The following is a 19,052-nucleotide window of genomic DNA, read 5'->3' as shown; positions in this document are numbered from 1 at the left end:
GACGTACGGATACACGGCGCAAGATGAGTGTCATTTCTTCATTATTTTTTGCACGCACTATTTTTCTTCATTATTTGTAAATAGATTTAAAAAGTAAAAAGCGGAGCTGATGCTAGCAAGGCTCGAATCACTGTGAAAGACAGGATGCTAAGTTTCCATAGTTCCATTGCATTCAATGAGTACTTTTCTAAAAATTAACTATAGTAATTTAAGTGATAAAGTGAATTTCTTAACTTACTGTGACGTATATGATCCGGTCTTCACATTGTCTTATTCCTTTGGTGTATTGTTTCTGGAAGGAAATCATCCTTTTTTCGACATTACCCTCCAACATCACTGCCCGCCTTTGACCCTTCTTTCCCTTGTCTGTTTCAATTTCGGTCCGCACGTCTACAAAAAATTTGGAGGCACGCATAAACCTTTTTATTTGCAGCCAGTCCTTTTTCCGGCGATAAGGAAGTTGGAAAATCGATGAGTGAAACTGGACAAGACATAACGCTCACCTAATGTTGCTGGTACACTTGAGCCAGTGTAAAATAAGCAAAAATCTAACTTGACGCTGAAATGAAAAATCGCTACATTCAGACGTTTGACAAAATGAAAAGAAACAGCCATTTGCAAAATCATCTACATCACAAAACGAAAGTTTTCCAAATACGATGAATTGGCCGGCTGTTTCAAAGATATATACTGTTTTGCAATTATTTGGAATAGATATCAGTCAAATACCAGTTCGTAACATAAAGAGAAAAGACCAAACAACATTACGACATAGTTATAAGTTCTTTGGAAACAAAAAGATAAAACTACACATGGAGATTTTCCGCAAAATCAATATCCAAGCTTCGATTATGCAGTAAGGTCATTCCTTAGAGTGAGGCCAATTCAAGACGCAAATTTACCAGTATAATCAATATCTGAAACACATTGTCACGCATAAATTCAGAATCTTTTAGCGACGATATACCATTCCTGAATTTTTTTAGTTAGATATTAAATATAAAGAACATACCACTGGTACTTTTCACGATTGATTTCTCTGCACGGAGTTATGTCCCTTTTTGATATGGACACCTTTGTTGTGTTAAGTTTGTTTGTTGTTGAGAACGTCAATATGGGTCTACTCCTGGATTGGGCAAACGCAACTATTATCATAAAAGATCAAGGTGATCTCATAAACAATGCTTATGTATGGAATCTGTCAGTTAGAATAGAATATAGAACGTGAATTCACGTTGGAAAAACAGTGATTGCAGCTGTAGTTATCAAAGGTGGTACAAATCGCAAAGTCAGCTCAATAGAATGTAGCAGGGCATTTTTTAACATTGTAACTACTGGGCCACTGGCCCAGTGGGCCCCTCTTCCGGCCCAGTAAAAAAGCAAAATTTAGGGCTTTCGGCCCACTAGTTTGGGCCCTTTTCACAAATGTTTTTTTCAAAATGTAAAAAGTAAAAAATTAGTCTTTCACATTGTGCCACTTGTTGAGCACAGAAGGAAAGGCCCTTTGCATATCTATCCTCTTTCTGGGTTTTCTGTCGAGGCTCTATGTTGCTATGGTTGCTAGTTTATGTTTGGTGTTGTCATGGTCATTTTAGACTGTGTTCTAAAATCGAAATAGAAAGATCAAAAGTTTGTCAGCTAGAAATCCATGTTAGAAATGAAAAGAAAAGCAACAAAGAGTGGTCACGAGAAACGTTTGGAAAAAAAGAAGAATGAATTGAAAGAGGCTGCCACTGCAAGTGGCCAAACATCGCTACTCTCCTCGTTTGGATTTACCAAATCAAACACCAGCAGTCGGCCTAAGACTGCCAGTCCTATTGATGGCGAATCAACAAGCGATCAAAACTCATCAACTGCAGTACCCGTTGCTGAGGTGAGTACAGCTTCTGACTGTTTCATCGATTCAATGAAAGATGATAAAAACGTCAACGAATATTTTCTTAATACTCAGGAAAATTATGTCATTGACGATGTCGATAGTGATGATACTCATGCAGACATAGGCCATGGCCTTGGCCTTGCTGACGCCGAAACTTCGAAACCAGACAGTGCCTCGTCAAAAATCGATTCCACAGATGATCGTTGGTACAAAGGCAAAAAATTAGACTTGAATTGGCTGCTTTTAGCTGAATCTTGCCTGGAATTAAGTAGGGAAGAACAGAAAGGACAAAAAAAACGACGACGTCCCGTTGTCACTTGCTTACTTTGCAGCAAGTATGAACCTGAAGTGAAAAGGTATGCCACTAATGGACGAATACCAGTTGCCAGTGGAGTCCGGGTTGATGGGAAAGACAGACTGTGTTTACTTGTTGATCATTTGCTTTCCTCTGCTCACAATGAAGCATTAAGATTGAAGAAACTTGAAGAAGCGTGGAGTCTCTCGTCAGACAGTCATCCTTGGGTCAAAGTTATGAAACAATGCAAAATACAAACATTAGAGTTTCTTTTACGAATGACTGTTGATGTTTACAATGATTGTAGAACGGAAACACTCAGTGCAAGAAGTTGGCCATCAAGGTCTTTGGCAACTGAACATAGCAATGCTTTACTCCATAATTTTGAGACAGAAGGATGGCACACAGATTTTGTTCCTTTTAGTCAACCAAGCTCTGTATACCATTATAGGGATCCAGTAACCTATGCAGCAATGAGAGACATAGTTGCTAAGCAAGAGATGAAAAAAACTGCTGATGTATTAAAAGATTGTCTGTGCTTTTCTGTTCAAATTGATGGAAGTGCTGACAAGCAGCAGGTTGATTCTAAATTTATAACAGCAAGGTTAGTCCCAACGAATGAAGTGAGTGTGAAGACCGTTTTTCTTGGCATCGCCAGCAGTGATTTAGGAGGAGCTGAAGGACTTCTTGATTCATTTATTTCGTGCTTGAAAAGTGTTGGTGTGGAGACAGAGAAGCTTGTTGGAGTCACCACTGATGGAGAAAAAGCAAACACAGGCAAAAACGCAGGATTATGGACATTGCTCAAACAACATATTGGCAGGGATATCTTGGCAGCGTGGTGTGTTTGTCATCGTTCAGATTTGGCCCTTGAATCTGTTCAATCTGAGGTCCCTGAACTCCATCTCTGGATGGCTGATGTTCTTGCTCTTTCGACATTCTTCCACTCATCCCCACGTCGCACAAAGTTGCTGCACAAAGAAAATGATCAGGCTCTTGACTTTCCAAAGCATTTTGAGGTCAGGTTTGCAGAGCACACTTTGAATTTGCTGAAAGCAATTTTGAATAACCTGGAAGCAGCAAGAAGGCTTTGGACAAAAATGACAGATGGAACCATAAATTCGGACAGAAAAGAAAGCTCATCTGCAAAAGGATTTCTTATGAAATGGGGCAATGGCACACAGCAAGTGTGGTTGACCACTGTTATGCATGATCTGTGCAAAATTTTCAAGAACTTACAGAAAATTTTTCAAAAATCTGACCTCATCCTACTGGATGTATTCACAGCCAGGGATGCAGCTATTGTCAACCTGAACGTCATGAGGGAGATGCCAGTGCCTGGTGGGCAGGAAGAGAAATACTTGAAGAACTTAAACTCAAGTAAAGAAGCAGTGGAGAAAGTAATATCAGAAAAACCAGCCAGGCTCATAGGTTTGTCACATCACTACGCAGAGAAGATGGTCCAATCAGAGTGGAAATTGTTCAATCAGCAATAAACTTTCTAGACCAGCGCATGAACATTGAGCAAGATGAAACAATCAACAATTTAAAAAAGATATTGGATGCAAGTTCACCAGCGCAGATGATAAATGCCAGCAGAGATCTTGTGAGCCAGATATTTGGAGAGGACAAGGTTGAAGAGTTTGTCTCTGATGTCTGCATGTCATTGACAAACCTAAGCAAAGTTCAAGTCTATAGCCAGATAGAAGATTCTGGCACACTCTATGCATTGAAGCTGAGAAAAATGACAGAAGCCAGCATTGGTTTGCTCAGAAAATTCCTTGCTTCCTTCCTCACCTTGACACCACATAGCATGGCAACAGAGGGAGCTGTCTCCCATTATAATAATATCAAAATATCAAGCAGAGCATCACTAAAGCCAGAATCAATTAACAGCTACATGCATGTCTCTCTCAATGGCACAGGGACTGCATATTTTGACCCAAGACCTGCAGTTTTCGAATTTCTCAAGAGCAAAGACAGACGTAACAGAGAGCCAAATTCAGAGATCTATAGAGAGAGGGAATTCATTAAAAAGTTCTTTTCGAGTGACTCTGGTTGTCTGTGACGGGACATTTTCTGGACATTAGAAACTTTTTAGAAACTTTTAAATGTTAAACATATTATTTAAGTTTTATTGAATTGTTATTCTTGTTATACTCATTTTCGTAGCTTTATTCTTTTTATACTCATTTTCATTTTTTTGAGTCAAGGGGTCAAGGGCTCTGGTCGCGAAAAAGTGGGCCCTCTTGAGGATTTGGCCCACTAGTCAAATTTCCTTAAAAAATGCCCTGGAATGTAGTGCTTATATTGATCAAATATAGTCTATTCTACAGCGTTCTGAACTTACTTTAACACATGAATTTGACCAGAAGCGTAACTTCCAACGACGATGTCTACGAAAAAAATCAGTGCTTTACATGAGCAAACGATAAATTAGTATAATGCTTAAATTGAAAACAAACTAAACTTTGCTTGAAGTTCAAATTGCAGGAAGAAGAGCGACTCCTATTCGTTTTTCTCTTGAACTTTCAAAATTCTGAACAGTTAAATAGCAAAATATAATTAATTTTTTTAAAGACAAGAACTTGGGACGAGTCCCTTAACACCAAAATCCAATAAGAGTTATTGAAATAATGTTGATAGAGGTATTTAAAGTGTTAAACAGCAAAAAACTAGACTCGAATGCTGATTTACATTGTACACCGATCAAAATCACATTTTCACTCCTCATTCAATCTCCATTTGGACGTGGATATAGCGTTTCCCTTCACCATTTGGCCATTATATGATTTCAGGCTCAGTTAAAAACTCAAAAAATTACTTACATAACAGAAAAACAGGACTGCTTCAATCACTAAAATTCACTAAAACTTCAAGACAAAATTTACTGTCCCTTTACTCTTTAAAAATGATTATGAATGAGACTATGAAAGCTGAATAATGAAGAATGTTGACATACCTGGGTAGGTATTCTTGTCAATATCAAGTTCACCAGATATCGATTGGCCAAAACCTGCCGGATTCCCTGGCATATCTGCTGCGTATATTTTCTATGATAGAAACCGAGTTTAAGATTTCAGAAGTTAACTCAATAATAGTTTTGACTTTATCATATAAGTAGAGATAAGACTAGATACCTATTCACATGTATCTAATCGGGGACTATGTTATATCAAATTTGCAAAAATTCTGGTTGGTACTGAATCAGGGGAATCGACTACCGAAGTGTCTACAATACTGTCTACAATATTTTATTCCAGGATTCACGAGGCTGTAGTACCCAGGGTATGAAAGGACATGAAGTTTATATTGTTGAAAATTTCATACTCGCTTTTAAGTGAGAAGATGGAATATTACACTGAATTGGTAAAATTAGCAGAAAAATAATGGAAACTATCCTAAAAACCGTTCAAGATTATAGCCTAAAAAACTATAGGTAAGAAAAAGAGATCAGACGAGCTTAATTCAATAAATTTCAGAACCTAGCCTTAAGATCTTTTCACAAGGGTTGCTGTCGACCAATCGATGTTATAAAATATGTTTTTATTTACCTGAACAACTGTGGTTTCCAGTCCATTTTTTGATCCATGGTAAATGTAAACTGCACCTTTACCGTCTGTTCCACCATAGGGAGCTCCAATTGCCACGTCTGAAAGATTAAAGATAAAACTTGTTACTCTAGAGTATGCAATCTTCTTCAGAGTAATTGAGAATGATTCTGAGAATCTTCGAAGCAAGCGTAAATTGAATGGGAAAGGGTACCTGATACCCTGGGTACCAGACTCACTATATAAGATATGAATAAGGTATCTGAATAAGGCTGACTGAATACGTGACTCCCAATCATCGCGCTAAAGACAACACACAGTTGACGAAAACCTTTCTTCCCCCCGTAAGAACAGGAGATTCAGGTTTATTTTCAGTTTCTTATATTTTAAATTCACTACATACAATTTGTATATAATTTACAATCCTAACAAGTAACTAAACTACAATAAGAAATATTACAGAAAATTTATACATTGATACGGAAAATTGATACAATATACAATACATAAGACCAGGATAAATTGCATGAAGCGAATTACTTTAAGGAGGAGCTCTCAATAGGTAAACTAATTGAGGAGAGAGCCCCCCCTATCCTTCAATAAATTCAATTAAATAATTAAATGCTTCTAAGAAAAGTTAACTTGCCACAAGTCCCACACCCCGACCCCGGAGAGAGCAAAAAAGGAGAAAAAAAATTAAAAATTCCTAATGAGACTCATTGCTAACAATGGGGCTTTGCGAGCGTGACGCCGGTCCAAACAATGGCAGTGATTTTCTACGGATTAACCAAAATTGATTTTAGACAGTCTGAAATGCATTATGGGATGCTTATGTAGCGCAATGGCTCCTTGTTAGCAATGAGTCTTTAAGTTGATAGCAAACAAGCTATTACACGTTGTTCCAAGAAAGAAGTCCAATAGAAAACGAGATTAAAAAGAATTGCCAGTCATACCTGGATAACCATCTTGGTTAACATCGCCCACTGATGAGATGGTAGTTCCAAATCTTCCACCACGTGACTCGCCAGATATGTCGCCAACTTTGTTTACAGTACCCTGGAAATTTCAAAAATTTTATCAAGTAAAAATATAAAAAATATATCGAAATTGAATTTTTTGTGATGTAAATCTTATTTTTAATTAACTCGTGATAACTTCTTTGCGCATCAAACTAAAACAAGTACAAATTGTGAAAAATAATCCTGTAAGCATTTTTTTAAATATTCCCTACAATAAAATGTGGTCACTGAGGCCGAAAAATGTATGCTATATTACAGACAATTGAATTTTTCGAGTTTCATTTGAAAATGTCAGCTATTAAGATCAAAATCCCAGACTCGTGACTTTGGGCAAGAAAGTGATTGGTAGGAGGAGAAATGTCACGTGGCCAAATTGGAGGAAAAAGTCGAACAGGTTGTTTGAAACACAGTAAGAAAATGTTTCCTGAAATCAAACCTTTAACTCATTCAAAATTGAAATAACTTTAAACGATTATGCCGATAAAAAGTATCCACTTAAAAGATAAAAGTGTATGCAGTGTATTATTAATTCACTTGCAGCTGCAACCAAGCTTAACGAGAGTTTTGAAAAACTTATGTTCCAAAGGTTGGCAAAGGATATATGCTATGTCCGTAATGTTAGAGTCAAGGAATGACCTAGAGGGGGAGGCATAAGTCGATTTTAAAGCTTAGACAGGAAACTGGGACGTAACCTTTTCAGCCAAAATTTTAACTTCCGGATTGCCTGATTGTACATGGGTATCAAAAACCATTGATGCAAGAATCAAATTATTTACCTGTTTCAATCATGTATGATAGCATAAAGAGTGTAAGATTGGTTAACAAAACGGCTTACTTTTGCGTCACTCAGATAGATATACACTTTGCCTTCATCCTCATCCACGACCGTGAAAAATGGCGCACCGATCAACAGGTCTGGTTTTCTGGCACACAAAAAAATCACTCGTGAATTTTTAGCTAACAGCAAATAAGATAACGCAAAGCTGATTTATTGCTAGAATTTCGATGTTACCTCTATGATATGATGATAAATTACACAAAAGGATAGCTTTCAAATTCTCAAAATGATAGGAGCTTAACAACTCAGACTTTTAATTAATCATTTACAAGAATTAGGTAATTTATTGACCACACACGATTCGTACGATTTGGCCGTTTGAATTCTATGGTTAAAACACCCTGTATCTAAAAATTTACGTGATTATGTACTTTAAAACGATGTTATATATACCTCTACCTACATACGTCATGAAAGTAAACAATAAACAAATTAAATGATAAGAAACCTTAATAGCAAAGACTTCAGAATTGCTCTTTGGTTTCAGGTAGGAATATTGAATTTCAAATCTTTGTAATTGCTGATTTTCATTTCTATGTTCTGGCAACTTTCGTGGTATCAAAGAAGAGACAGCTTACAGCACATTGGGCTGATGATTGCATATTACTGCAACATAACTTCACTCTCTTGCTATGTCAAAAACGCCAATGTCTTGGGCTTTTAATCTAAATCATTTATTTCTTTTGCGCTACATCTTTAAAAGAAAATAAAACTTGCAAAAAAACAAACATTCAAAATATGGCTGTTTAATGTACAAGATAAAAGGTGACGATTCTTACCCATCTTTATTTAAGTCTACTGTGCATACAGCAGCGCCAAAGTATGATCCACTCTATAGGAGAACAGTAAAGGTCCAAATTTATCAATTATGAAACTTTTATCGACCCATTTGAATTTTTAAAAAAGGAAAGATAGGCTTAACTGCAACAAGGGGAAAAATATATTTAATAGAGAGTGCGGGAAAATAACCGACCCTGTTGTTTGGAATAATATATGTGAATTAGCTTTTGCACGATCTGAGGATATTTGGTTGCTTTAAAAGAATATCAAGATCTTTCGCCCCTGGCACTCGTTGCACAATTTTGAAATACGTTCAACCCTCCTTTGAAGTTATCAAAAAAGAAGCTAAAGGAGAGCCGTGTTGGATTTGTGCAAAGAAAGCAAACATCAGTAAAGACAGGTTATAATTTATTATTCACTTTTTATTCAATTGTGTGCAAAGGACTCGAATCATTTCGTACAGACAATTAAGAAATAAATTACTCTGAATGCATAGCAATCATTTGGTGAAAACAAAGAGTATGAGTTTTCATGATCTAAAGCATGTCAAGTTATATATTAGCGACATTATTCTGATACACATATTCTGCACACAAAAATCTGCAAAAAGGATCTTCTTAGAGCTGCTTCGATTGATTGCTTGATTGATGCTTCTTAGTACAAAGAACACTCAGTAGTAAGGGTCAAAAACTACGGATCCAAAAGACTATGGTTCGAGTCCCTGCTGTGACAAAAATACCACTTAAAGTGAAGGAATATGCCAGCTCTCTAATATTCCAGGCGTTTGAGTCACAAGATGTTGGCACACAGAGAGGGAGGACCAGGACACTGCCCGATAGTTCGCTTCTCAGTCTGCTAAAACCTTCCTTCGGAAGCTCGGTAATAGCAATATAAATGCAAATTGAAAATAGAATATTCATCTTCTAGGAATTACAAATTTTCGACAATAACCTTGAATGACGATGAACGCTTGTACTTACGTGAGCGTTTGGGTCTGGGTTTTCTATCACTGAGTGTATATTCATTGATCCACCCATTTCATAAATAAAGACCTTTTTAAGATAGATAAAGAGGTTTAGATCACATTAGGCTATGTAGATAGATACTTTCAAAAGAAATTTTCCCCTTATATGTTAGATTCGAATTGCCAGTATTTCAAGCTAGAAGAAGTTCGAAAAGAAAGTCATCAGAAAATAAACGTTCTATATTGAGCTATTTTGTATGAAACCATTGAATAATTAAGTTGTTTTCCTTCCTATTTGTTTCCTTTCTTTGGGCGCTTAGTCACAAAAGGCCGTAAAAATAGAATGATAGAGTAACTTCTTATTACAATCCAGCAGATTTGAAGATGCGTTCAAGGTTTGATGGAATTTGCTATCCAAAGAAGTATAAAATACGCATTTTGCTTTAAAAAATAAAACAAAATCAGCTTGAATTTCGCCATGCCACCCACCGCAATAACGACTTAATATACTCATTTCTAAATGATCTATGTTTGATTAAATGACCTCTTGATGTAAACAAAAGACAAGTTTTACCTTTCCCTTCCCGTATGTTCCTTTTGGAGCACCACCAACAATATCTGTAATGGTTTGGAAATGAAAAATTAAAACAAAATCTGTAATTGTTTGGAAATGAAACATTAAAACATAATCTGTAATGGTTTAGAAATGAAACATTAAAACATAATGCCCATATTCTCATTTAATTTGGTAAATGATGTTATCGATTTTCTTTTGACGTTATTTGTATCCATCTTCTTAGAAAATGTGTTTAGGTACACTTTCTCAGTCTGTTCGTTCGTTGCTATTTACTTGTAATATACATGTTAGGAAAATTTCTTCGAAAATAATTTTTCCAGTTAATGTAAATGTGCACGTGAATTGACTCCACTATATTGCAGGAAACGATGATACAGCACAGGACTAGGTAAAAGGCCCAAAGTTTAAATAGTAAAATGATTCGTCAACACTGCCCATAAAAAGAGACAATGAAATCAAACATCGTGCAAAGTCTAATCACTTCCAAATGACAAAAATCGATTCAGTAGCTGATCGTCAAAATCTAAGAAAGATTGCTGCACATAGATTAAGGTGAAAAAATAGCAAAAGCATGTTTTATATGTTCCAAATTGATAAATACTTATAGTTACTTCATACTTAATATTCATAGAATCTCTATTAAATATTAAAAAAAGCTTGGCTTCAAAATGTGCCAAATTCTGAAACATATTGAAGCTTTTCGTGTGACACTCTTCAGAGTACAAAACGTCAGAACATCGATAGGAAACTCTAAACTAGGAAGATTCCATAAATATACTAGCATGGGTATCGAAGATTCCATAAATAAACTAGCTTGGGTTTTCCTTCTCATTCAGTACACTGTTATAAAGGAAACATACTACAGTTTGACAATTATTGTGGGGCTACAGCATCCCCGGTTACGACGGGCCTGCGAACACATGACTGTTGAGGTTGCCCAATCAGGTGTTTGCCTATTGAAAATATTACCAATGGAGTTGGTGAAACAATGGAGGTCCAAGGTAAAAAAGAACTTCATCTGTCATTATAATAACAGTTTTTTCACTGATGTGTAGATAGATTAGAAAACTGCTTGATAGAACGACGAACGGGCTCTACCATTAATCCAAAACATATCGTCAATATAGTATTTTTCAAAAGTTTCAGAATGTTTCAAAATGTTTGCATTTGTAAAAGCCACTTTAAAAACTTAATAGTTAGTAGTTATAGAACCGTGAATGCTGCAGAAGGCACAAACATTTGTTAATTATCAATCTACTAAAAAGACCTCAAGAAAAAGAACAAAGGAGCACTGTTAACTTTGTGAGTACTAAGTTTCTTTGATACAAAATGTATTATATAGCAGGTTCAGGTTCTCTGAAACTTTTTTGCAGAGATGTCGATTGAAGAAAACGCCTTTCAACATGGTTCAAGATAGAAAACTCCGGTGTCAAATCCAGGAGCAAATATTCCTCTTTTCATTACTCTCCTTCGATTAAACCTTGCATCATAGAATTAAGCTACTTATACTAATGAAAACATCTGTTCGTAAAATGAGCATAAAAGACACAAGTGACCTTTGAGGAGCGTTATACCAACCCCTCTCTCTATTTGACAGGAGCGGTTAGATTATTGCACACTACTTTTTGCTCTGCATTTATCTTCACTACATGCCGTGTGCAGTTGAGGGAATACTGCAATTGTTCATAAATCAGAGTCACGGTTCAATAAAAACTGAAGAAAAAGCTCACATTACCTCCGTATATACGATGGCTGATATCAGAGAACTGTCCCCATGCAACACTGTAACCTGTGCAATAATAAAGTTAGATGTTTAACATGATGAAACAGACACGGGGGCGACGAAACACAAAGGAATACACTGACTGCGCGAGTTTATCAAATCACAGAAAAATTTCTGCTCAAATCTGGAAAGTTTTGAGAAAGTTTTCAAAATGCAAAAAGGAAAAGGAGGGCTGAGAAATTTAACGAGAAACCACTAGGAAATCACTGGAAGAGCAGTTACACTTCCAAACAAAACAAAATTGAATTAGACGTTTTGAATCAACGAAAAAATCAAACACAAAGAAAGGATGTCACACTTTACTTAAAACAACGATTTAATACAAGTGCTAAGAGGGATGAACTTTCCGGTTCAAGATATAAATACCCAATTTTTAGCTACAAGAATAACAATAACATTGACGTAAAGGATGAGAACAAAGATATGTGATAAAGAAAGATAAAGCAACCAGTTGGTGTTTTATAAAAGGTTAATTTAGCTGCAAAAGAATGCAGACATACAATGGGCTTCAAATGTATTATAAAATAGCTTCCAAATGGTACATCTATTTACGAAGATTAGTAACACCAAAGAGTCATCCCTAAAGGCAGTTAAAATACGGGACGTGTTTTGCTTAGCCTGTGCTCTAGACCCCTAACTTAATGGGTCTGGGACACAGGCTAAATTCGCTTAACGGCGGCTTTAGGGATTGCGGTGACGTTTTACTTTAAACTTTATACTTTTTTCTTTCATTCGGGGCCCCCTTCTGGCTACCATAACCGCCACTATACTCGCTCAGTGACAAAGATAATGACACTGTCTTTAAAATAGAAGTTGCAAAGAGTACCGTCTGCCCAGCACTTGAGATAAAAGCACTTAGACTTAGCGCTACATGCTCCCTTAACAACGAAACCTTACAGACACTTCAGAACGTACCCATGTACTCGTCTCGTGTAAGTCTGTTGTCACCAGATCGCCCAAAACGAGATGGATACTTCCCAGTAACACTGTCAAGCTTCTCAGATCCAACAGCACCTGTGGAAAAAGTTGAAATTTCTAATATGTGGTAGTGGTACCTACGTTGAATATAATGTTTGTTTGTAAGGAAAATTCAAATCGTTTTGTGAATCGTCCAGTTATAATGTTTGTAACGTCTGTTATTTTGTTTGCTGTGGCAAATTCATCTTTGTATCAACTTTTAAAAATGGTTTTATAACTGTCCTTGTAGTTAGGATTTTTGCAGGCTTGTGAATTTTTCAATCGAACAGCTTTTTGACGGTACAAAATTTGTAAGCGACTTTGAAAGATGCAAAATTTTTACAACTTACTAAAAGCTTTTTGTCTGAAACTCTGGCAGTATTTTGTAAAATTTTTGCTTTTTCAAAGCCGTTTTCAAAATGTTCATTCAATTTAAAATATATTATGATTATGTTTTAATGGCGTTAATAAAAATCTGTCAGCTGCAGAGTGCTCAATGCCATTAAGGTAGAAATATGAAGATTTTAATTAGTAGTACAGAAATCTTTATGGTTACGCATATAGGGTTGAAAACTAACAGCATCCCTGCAAGAAGAAACAAGTTTCTTGATTTCTTAATAAAGCAAGCTCTCTATTAGAGTTGTATGCCATTCTCGCTATCGATTGCTAAAATCCACTACGTGTACAGTCATCTGCAAAAGTTTAAGACCAGGAAAAGAGTTTATGGAAACGCCATTGTTTCCAAAAACACTATATATATTGACATATTCATACTACATTATATATGATCATTATATATATACTTTAAAGATATCAATAAAAATTGTTTTTCAAATTCCAGTAAAATGCATTAGAATGGTTTTTTAAACAAGAAATGATATCTTGATGTTCACCTAGAATAGCAGGAAAATGTGTCACGTTGTCTTAAACTTTTGCATACGACTAAAGATTATGGGCGGTTACCCCTGCTGCACAATGCAATAATCAACAAAGAAAAAGATAAAAGACCAAAAAAGAAAAAGATAGCAGATTAAACTTGCCAGCGCTGTTCAAGGCTCCTGGCATCCCAGTGATGAGATGCATTCTCGTCGAAATACTTTTCGCGATACTGAAACCTTGCAGAGCGTAGCCAAACTTTTGGTACGAATCTACGAAAATTGAAGCAGATTATGAATCACACGTACCACACTAGGAACATATTTTAGAACCAACAAATTTTTCTATCGTTTGTGATCCAGTACAGACAAAAACCTTTGTACATAAATCAGGCTTGAAGTACAGAAATATAGCTTGGCAAGCTGGAAACTCTAAGCTCTTAATACCGTTATAGTAACATAGATATTTGAAAAAATTTAATCAATTGTACCCCTGTCTTTCTTGCCTATTGAATAACTGATTGACACTACTATCTATTGTTTAGCTTAACCTCTTCCTCAAAGCAAAGAAGAAACTGGAGAATGTTTCAAACAACACTTCTTTACTGCATTTTATAATCTGTGAGACCAAGCACCTCTCTCTAAGAAGAACAATCCTACAGTCTGGATCATTGTAGTCTCATTCTCAAAAGGCAAACTTTCTGCATTGAACTCACGAATCCTCAAATGAATAACCCCCTCTCCCTGCCCTTTTAAAATCATCACAAAATCCAGACCAATGACGCAGAGATAGCTTGAATATTTTATTGTGTGTTAAGTCCAATTATTTTCCTTTAAAGCGCAATCGTGAATATATCATTGTAACAACAGTGAAATATATAGCCTTACAAGAGTATTGAAAAGGATTCCAAAATCTGATGCGCGAGAAATCCTTTCCATTGAACACTGCACAACGCCCATGTAACCACAATCCACTGACTATGTCCTTGAATCTTGGAGCACAGGCCTAAGGACACAAATTGAAAATTAGAAATGAGAATTTTTTATACTTTGGCACCTAGGCTTTACTGAGACATAAAAGGCAAATGTCCAGGATCTTTCAATCCGGGTTATAACACGATATCCGGGTTTTTTCAATCTTCTTATTTCCACCCCATTTGCATACTGCCTATTTGTTAAACAATTCATTAAATTTTTCTTTGCTTTAACTTTTTCTGGACTTCAGCACCTTATCTTTCCTCTCCTTGTTTTACCTTGTTCTTTTTGTTTTGCCGTCTTCTTATTAAAACTCTCACAGCCTATTCCCTTTCCTCAATTGATTCAATGATTCACCGGTCTCTTGATTTATTCAGTAATTCATTTATTCAAACATTCTTTCCTTCATTTATCCATTCGCTCATTCACTTATTCATTAATTCTTTTTGCTCGTGCCCGACCGAGTTTATTCTCTAAAAACTCAAGACTGAAGGTTGCGTATAACGATTTCGATTTTACAATAGTTAGATTGGTTAATTCTGAAAGAAAAACAAAAACAAAAACATTGTCTATTACTATTACTACATCTATTACTACATTTATAATCATAAGACTGTTACTTGAAAAGTTAATCATGTTATCGTGTTTTCCAATGTTCTCTCTGCGCGGGAAACAAACCCTAAAAATGAGCTAACCGTTGCTTTTCTACTCAAGTTCATAAGCACAGCAAACCCTCTTTCACCAATAATCTAAATTGTTACACCTTATTACGTACTATATTCAAATAGCATTTACAATTACAAATTGCTCTAAATGTATTGACATCTCAAATAAGCGAGTGACGCAATAGAAAAACTGGACGTACTACAATTTCCTTATCGGGTCCAAAGGAAAGCACTGATCCTCCCATCCATTGCTGCGATTTGTTCTTGCTGCTGCTATCTAAAGGAAACAACGTCCTGGGTGTTAAAGATAGACATGAAAGATGCTGCAGATTACCATATTGACATAATACAAAGAAAAAGTAAATGAAAGGTTAAAACAGAAACAGTCTTTAAAAGTAGCTGCCTTGTACGGTAACTGCATCTAGAAAATTTTAAGCTGTACAATTCCATTGGATATTATTTGAAACTGTCTCAATTACTGACTACTGTAATATAAAAGTATAACTGTAAGCTATTGAAATGTAATTATCACATTATACTTTTTATTAATACTTTGTCAATATTTTATCTATTTCAATAGAATTTCCGAAGAGCAACCCTTCTTGAGAATTTGAAAATGAAATGAAATGAAATATACTTTTGAAAGCAGTAGATCCTGCTAAGACTTCAAAAACAAAAGAAAAAAGTCTCAACAATTTGATTTAAGAAGATAAGCCCTTTTACTTCCCGAACCCGCCATTACACTACTGATTCCCCTGGACTCTCCCCCTTCCGACTTAAACACTCTCCCGACTTTCCCTGGTCTATCCGACTACCCATAGATCAAACTGACGTAATCTGACATCCTCGATTCCCCTCCCCGACTCCCAGTTCTCTAAACATTAACGGACGAGAGGACGGGAATAAGATAACCCCCAAATTTCTATTATCACACTTTCAACAAAGATTATTTAATCCACTACCCACAATAGGAGACAAACTGCCTTTCGACACACCAACATCTCGTAAAGTGGTGTTGCGTTTTTTCATGTTGGTTGAAGATCTTTTCAAAAGGTCGAAAAAAAAACAGAAGTACAAGCCAAACGGGAACAATTATGCATAAAACTTCATGTAGCTACTAACCGCTATCGTCGACCTGCAGCTTCGAACAGACGGAACCGCTATTCACATTGCATCGGTATACAGCACCTTGGTCTGCTTTCCCATCATTCCCCTTCGGAGCTCCAACCACGGCCCTTAAAAACAAGTTACGTTAACAAGAATCCTTTTACCAGCCTGCAAGAGAAAGACATCTGGGTAAAGGGTGCCAAAGGGGCTTAATTGAAAGATCGAGGGGAACACGCTAAGAGCAGGGGCCAGAGAAAATCTTACAAATCGGAGAAGAGTGGTGGGATAAACGTTTTCAGCCTAAGCGTTCAAAGCGAAATGTTTCAGTGGATGTTGAAAATTCGTCATTGCGTCATACCAGTGCCGCCATTTGTATCTGCTACCTGGTTATAAAATAATGAAATGACAGAGTTTGTTCTCTCATTGCTATTACTCATTCCTTGAACATTGTCATTTCCCGAACAGTAAGGGCAAAAATGATAAAAGAATGCTCAAATTGAAAAGTTGGTAGCTATTAGAGGCTTAAGCTATGTAGCACATTGCTTTAGCAGTTCCAGAAGAGGCGATATCTGAAACAACATCCTGTCCTGAAATATGTACCCCCTTTAACCCATTTTAAAAACAGGCATTTTTTATTATGAGGAGCGAGGCTTTGGAACAGCTACATAGCTTTTTTAATTTCAGTACATTCCAGAGCCAGATGAGTCATTGTGAGCTTGCAAACAATTTTGGCAGATGCAGCAAATATTGTGGTGGTATGGTTTCTGTCAACCTCTGCTGCTTTGATACTAGGCCCCAAAACAGCAAAACTCTCTTGGCAGGTTTGGCAGTGTCCAGGAAAAGCCATTCTATGAAGTTTTAATTATTAATGAAATGCATTTTGCGGAATTTTCCAACAAAAAAGGTCCCACTAGACTCAAATTCAGAAATTATTGATATAAACCCGTTCTTCTTGTGGGGGTTGGTGTGAGAATGTGTGTGGTAGGGTATATATATACATATTTATAGTTGGTAGTGCTAGGGGCAGTCCCGGGACCTAAAGTAAAACCCTAACAAGGGAAAGGGGGATGCTACGATGAAGATGGTGTGATCAAGTTTGTTGATTTGAAAGAAGTTTTGAAAGACGTTTTTGAATAATTTTGAAAGAAGACAAATTTTAAGATTCTGCGAAGAAAGAAGGAGGTAAAACGTTCCAAACTTTACACGCCTTGGAAGAAAATATTGGGACCTTAGCTGATAAAATGAAAGCCTTATTCAAGAAAAACAAAAATATCGAACACTATTATGAAGGAAAGCGTACACCACTATTACAGGTCTTTAAGGAAACTTGTTTATACGAATAGAAGACATTAAACAGAGCTGGCATAGTTGTAGAAACACGGAAGTAATAATAGCGCGTTGAGAAAGTACGCGTTTTCTAGCGTAGAGCGTAGAGATTGAACCATGAAGACTATCCTAATTGCTAACTTAACATACCAAGCTACGAGAAGCAGCATTGCAGCTGGAAGTTTTACAAAACCATTTTTAAACACCCTTGTACATAATTTCCCAGATCGTAGTGCTAATGCGATGGATATGTGATATTATCAAGTATATAGACCGGTAGATATAAGACTAGAAAAATGGTTAAAAACTCTTACCAAAAGTCATTGCCAGCTTGATGCAGCGCGACTGAATAGCCAAAATAATCTCCTATTTCTGTACTTTTGAAGTCTTTGGCCGTTCTAGCATCCAGGTTAAAGGCACAGATGGTCGCGAGCACACTAGTAACCAGCAACACAAATCCAATATATGCGTGCATTTTCCAGCTATCTATTTAAATATTACTAAGTAAAAAATCTAAATCTATGCAACATGGGTTGCGAGTGGCTATGAGATAAGGTTTTTGCTGCTACGTAAACATCTAGTAATCCCAAGTCTATTTTAATAGCAGACAAGCTAGTGTATTTCCTTGTCAGCAAGTCATGTTGTGGGAATCCTTTGGAATAACCTTGATAGTTTTCCCACACAAATGACAACTGCAGAAGTCATCAACTGTGACAGCGAGTTGACATTTCGCAAGGGTTTTTGTTGATATTTCTCAAAGCGAGGTTGTGTATTGTTCACACACATCTACAATTTGTTCCTTGGCAACAGTCTCGGATATTGTTTATGTCTGAATACGGTGAACGTGTCAGTTTGTCTATCAGCTTTAGATAAACCATATCCAAACGGCTTTTTCACGTCAATAGAAAATATTAGTGAGGGACTTGTGCATGCGATCCGAAAGCAGCAAAAGCGCCTGTTAGACAGGGCACGTATCTTGGGGGTACCCTCTGGTACCCGGAGTAATTTTGAGGGTCTTCTAGGGGTTTCCGGGACAAGGGAATATGACAACAAATGGTACAGGAACACGGAAACAACTTAAATTTTCCACTTGGAATATGGGAACACCACTACTAGGTTAAGGGAACAAGGAATTTTTTTTACTTTTCAACAGGAACATGGGAACATTGGCTGTTTTTCTCAAGGGAGCACGGTAACAAGTACCTACCCCTCCCTCTTGGCTAAAAGGCCTGGAAGGGGGTTCCAGTCGATTTGAGGGGCCTTACCAAATGGCTATCAAATGGCCCAGTTTCGATTTTCGGCAAATTTTCGAAAAGTTTTCGAATTTTGTCGGGTTTTGCTTTCAAAATTTCCAAAGCAATAGCTTTAGTAAACAGTAGAGATGAGCTGAGGAACCGAAAACAGTAGACACCGAAAAAGTATCACCCAAAGCCCTCAGCAATTCAAAATAGGGATAGATAG

General features: G+C 36.6%; 1 protein-coding gene across 1 annotated transcript in view; it reads right to left on the bottom strand.

Moving 5' to 3' along the window:
• Positions 1-18,365, bottom strand: part of LOC135689282 (integrin alpha-8) — a 31,863-nt gene extending 13,498 nt beyond the window's left edge. Inside the window, exons 1-18 of the mRNA XM_065206459.2 lie at positions 17,906-18,365; positions 16,281-16,393; positions 15,359-15,435; positions 14,407-14,524; positions 13,684-13,791; positions 12,602-12,700; positions 11,639-11,692; positions 9,901-9,944; positions 9,343-9,414; positions 8,362-8,414; positions 7,580-7,667; positions 6,679-6,781; positions 5,729-5,826; positions 5,137-5,227; positions 4,525-4,570; positions 1,013-1,126; positions 504-559; positions 239-390 (exon numbers count right to left, since the gene is read on the bottom strand). Of these exons, the coding sequence (XP_065062531.2) occupies positions 239-390; positions 504-559; positions 1,013-1,126; positions 4,525-4,570; positions 5,137-5,227; positions 5,729-5,826; positions 6,679-6,781; positions 7,580-7,667; positions 8,362-8,414; positions 9,343-9,414; positions 9,901-9,944; positions 11,639-11,692; positions 12,602-12,700; positions 13,684-13,791; positions 14,407-14,524; positions 15,359-15,435; positions 16,281-16,393; positions 17,906-18,066 (1,647 nt within the window). The 5' untranslated portion in view covers positions 18,067-18,365. The remainder of the gene's footprint in view (positions 1-238; positions 391-503; positions 560-1,012; positions 1,127-4,524; positions 4,571-5,136; positions 5,228-5,728; positions 5,827-6,678; positions 6,782-7,579; positions 7,668-8,361; positions 8,415-9,342; positions 9,415-9,900; positions 9,945-11,638; positions 11,693-12,601; positions 12,701-13,683; positions 13,792-14,406; positions 14,525-15,358; positions 15,436-16,280; positions 16,394-17,905) is intronic.
• Positions 18,366-19,052: the final 687 nt, after the last annotated feature.

Source organism: Rhopilema esculentum, chromosome 9, assembly GCF_057945365.1.
Source record: "Rhopilema esculentum isolate cy_ngs chromosome 9, ASM5794536v1, whole genome shotgun sequence".
Taxonomy (NCBI): domain Eukaryota; kingdom Metazoa; phylum Cnidaria; class Scyphozoa; order Rhizostomeae; family Rhizostomatidae; genus Rhopilema; species Rhopilema esculentum.
This window is presented reverse-complemented; position numbering and strand designations above follow the sequence as displayed.